We start from the raw sequence: 3,007 nt of genomic DNA on the forward strand, positions 1-3,007 counted from the left end.
AGGGCAGCAGGCCAAGAAGGGGGACGGCATTTCTTCTCCACACACTCCGTGACACACTCACTCATTGAGTCATCTATTTGTTCATGCATTCATTCATTCACTTACTCATTCACTGTTACACAAAGGTTCACTGATCACCTCTAAGGGACAGGCCTGAGCTGAGGGCTGGTGACATACAAAATTCTCTGGATAAGTTACAAGCTCACATGTAGACAGGCCAGGACGTGTCAGGACAGTGTGATGAGGACCATGACAGCCACCTGTGAGGGGCCTGCGGCATGCAGAACCGGGAGCCATCTGCACTCCAGGGTATGGAGTCTGGAATCCAGGAGGGTCCCCCAAAACCTGAACTGAGAGAGGAGGGGCAGAGGAGAGAGAAGAGGAGAGAGGGAGAGAGAAGGGGAGAAAAAGCAGGCAAGGAAGCGGAAGAGGCACAGAGGCGAGCCGGCTTCCGCAGAGCCGCCGCCTGGTGTTGTCTGTCAGTGGCTTTCAGTTAGGGTCAGTTCTGGCTCATTCACACAGTGGGATGCGGTGTGGACATTAGGAAGGACAGGAAAGCTGTTTCCAAAGGAATAGGAGAGGCCTTCAACGCGAAGAAAAAGCCAGGTGCAGGACCACGTGTGGAGTGTGCCGGCATTTGCATAAACGTGTGTGGACACGGCATGTGCACCGCTTGCCTGGGCGTAAAGTCATAAAACCTCTCTGGTAAGAGACATAGAGACCAGGCTGCCCTCTGGGAAGTACTGCAGGGACGGGCAGAGGTGGGACAGGGATGCTTCCCTGTGGGCTGCTTTGCACTTTTTGGAATTTTGAACCCTGCGAATGTGTTTTACGTACCACCTACTTAAAGATACACAAGTCAACTTGAATAAGGAAATCTTAACACAGAGGCCTGGGGCTTTCCAGCCCAGGGGGGCTGGCTGGGACCCTCATCCCAAGACTCACCTGTCTGCCAGGCTGCCAAACACAGCGGCCCCTGCCAGCACCCCAGCCATGTAGAGGGACTGGGCCAGGTCACGGAGGGTGCGGGCCTCACAGACCAGATCCCACTGCAAGGGAGAGAGGGACACTTCAGCCTTGGCCTTGGCAGCAGCCCCCCACACCATGCGGCCCCCTCTGACCTCCATCACGATGGTGGATAGGAAAATGCTGCGGTCATAGACCCAGCCGTCCTTGCAGCTCTCTGTGGCCGCCCCGTGCACTGAGGTGTTGAGGTTCAGGAGGGCCCACTGAGGCTCAGTGAAGCGCCGGCACGGCTTGGGGGCCCCGAGCTGGTCCAGGGGTACGATGGCCCTCAGCCAGGCCCCCGAGTCATTGGTGGTGGCGTTGGTGTGGTTGGCGGGGCCCCGGCAATGGTGGGGGGGCATGGCGGCCGTGAAGTTCTGCAGGAAGTTGTGGCAGGCCAGCAAGCTGCAGGGCAGCAGCAGCAGGGCCGTGTAGATGAGCTGGAAGCGGCCCACGCCGCCCAGGGTGTCCAGCAGATCTGTGAAGGCCATGGCCATGGGTCCGACCTGAGGCCCAGCCTGCCTGGGCCTTATGTAAAGGGGCCAGGGAGGGGCCCTGGAAGGTGGAGGGACAGGCCAGGGGTTAGGACTGAACATGCCCTGTGTGCCCTATGTCAGACGGCTCCAGTTACACCCCACAGGAGGGTTCCGGTGTCCCCACAACTGTAGGCCTCCCCTCCCCCAGCCCCTTTCTTCAGGTCTCGTCTCTCACCCGGAGAGCTGCCTCACAGCCACCACCCAGATTTGCAGGCACAGTTGTCCTGCCTGCCTGTCCCCATTGGCAGGACCCCAGCAGTGAGTGCAGCACCGTCACCTTCCCTCTCTTCCAGAGGCCACCGTGAGGCATCTGCAGGAGCCCAGTTATGGCCCTGGTACATGGAACACAGTTCCTGTCACTGGGCCCCGAGTCGCAGCGGAGCTTACGTGCTCAGAGGTCAGAATATCGGGGTCCTAGTGATTACACTGCTTGCCCCTCCCCCACTCCACAAGAAGTCAGGAGCTCAGCTGCACAGGTGACACTTGGGAAAAGTCCTTTAAAAATGCCCCAAATAGGGCAACCAAGAGGAGGCCCCTCTCTCCCTGCCCCCCAGGCACTCTCAGCCTCAGAGTGTTTGAGGGTTAGGGCCCCCAAGATCACCCAGACCCACAGTGTCCCAACCCCCTCATCAAACACAGCCCAGTGCAGAGAACAACTAAGGGTGTGAGCAGGAGAGTGGGCCCAGCTGCCCACCCCCACCCTTGCCTGCCTCCTCCACCCCAGCCCAGGCTCCAAGAAGAGACAAGCCACTTCCCTTACTGACAAGGACGCTGAGCCCAGCAGGACCTGACCCAGGGGCTCCCAAGGGACAAGGGCAAAATGCAAGCTCAGGACAGCAGAGACAGTCTCTAGTCTGCCACTCGGAGGCAGGGGCTCCACCTCAATCTCCAAGCAGAGGCTGCCAGGGGCAGCCCCCAGGCTCCTTCAGCCTTTGCCCTGCAGATGCCATCCTAATGTGTGGCTGCGTCCCATCCCCCATCACCCCCCAACCCACTCTTATCTCTGGTAAAAAAAGCTGGGATCCCAGAGGGGGCTGGAGTGGCTTATGTAAGCTGCAGGTGTCTGGGTCACAGGGGCTCCCCTGCCGCAGGAAGACCTGAAAGAGGCTCTGTGCTCTGGGGGAGCTCGCCGGGGGGTCAGGTTTGTGCTAAGTAGTGGTGTAGGTTTCAGCTGGAGTGTCACCTCAGGGGGCGGGAGTGTGCAGGAAAGGCAGGGGGTGAGCAGGACCTTGGCCTCAGCCGTGGCCCTGTCCCTGCAGCTGGGGCTGGGGCCCATCCTCCGTGACCTGCCAGGGCCAGAATGTCCCCACCCAGCTGCCCAGTGTTCCAGTAGGAGTGCAAGCCTCCAGGGCCATGCGGAAGGAGATGGAGGATGGAGAGGTGGGAGGGCAGGGGTGGGCTGAGGCTACCACAGTCCCCATAAGCCAGGCAGCAGGTTGGGGAGAAATACACTCCAGAGACAGATA

General features: G+C 59.8%; 1 protein-coding gene across 1 annotated transcript in view; it reads right to left on the reverse strand.

Annotated features, from left to right (window-relative positions):
* The window catches only part of LOC123641378 (solute carrier family 22 member 20), a 22,647-nt gene extending 21,145 nt beyond the window's left edge, over window positions 1-1,502 (reverse strand). The window contains exons 1-2 of the mRNA XM_045556052.1: window positions 1,122-1,502; window positions 946-1,049 (exon numbers count right to left, since the gene is read on the reverse strand). Of these exons, the coding sequence (XP_045412008.1) occupies window positions 946-1,049; window positions 1,122-1,502 (485 nt within the window). The remainder of the gene's footprint in view (window positions 1-945; window positions 1,050-1,121) is intronic.
* Between the last annotated feature and the right edge of the window lie 1,505 nt (window positions 1,503-3,007).

Source organism: Lemur catta, chromosome 7, assembly GCF_020740605.2.
Source record: "Lemur catta isolate mLemCat1 chromosome 7, mLemCat1.pri, whole genome shotgun sequence".
NCBI lineage: Eukaryota > Metazoa > Chordata > Mammalia > Primates > Lemuridae > Lemur > Lemur catta.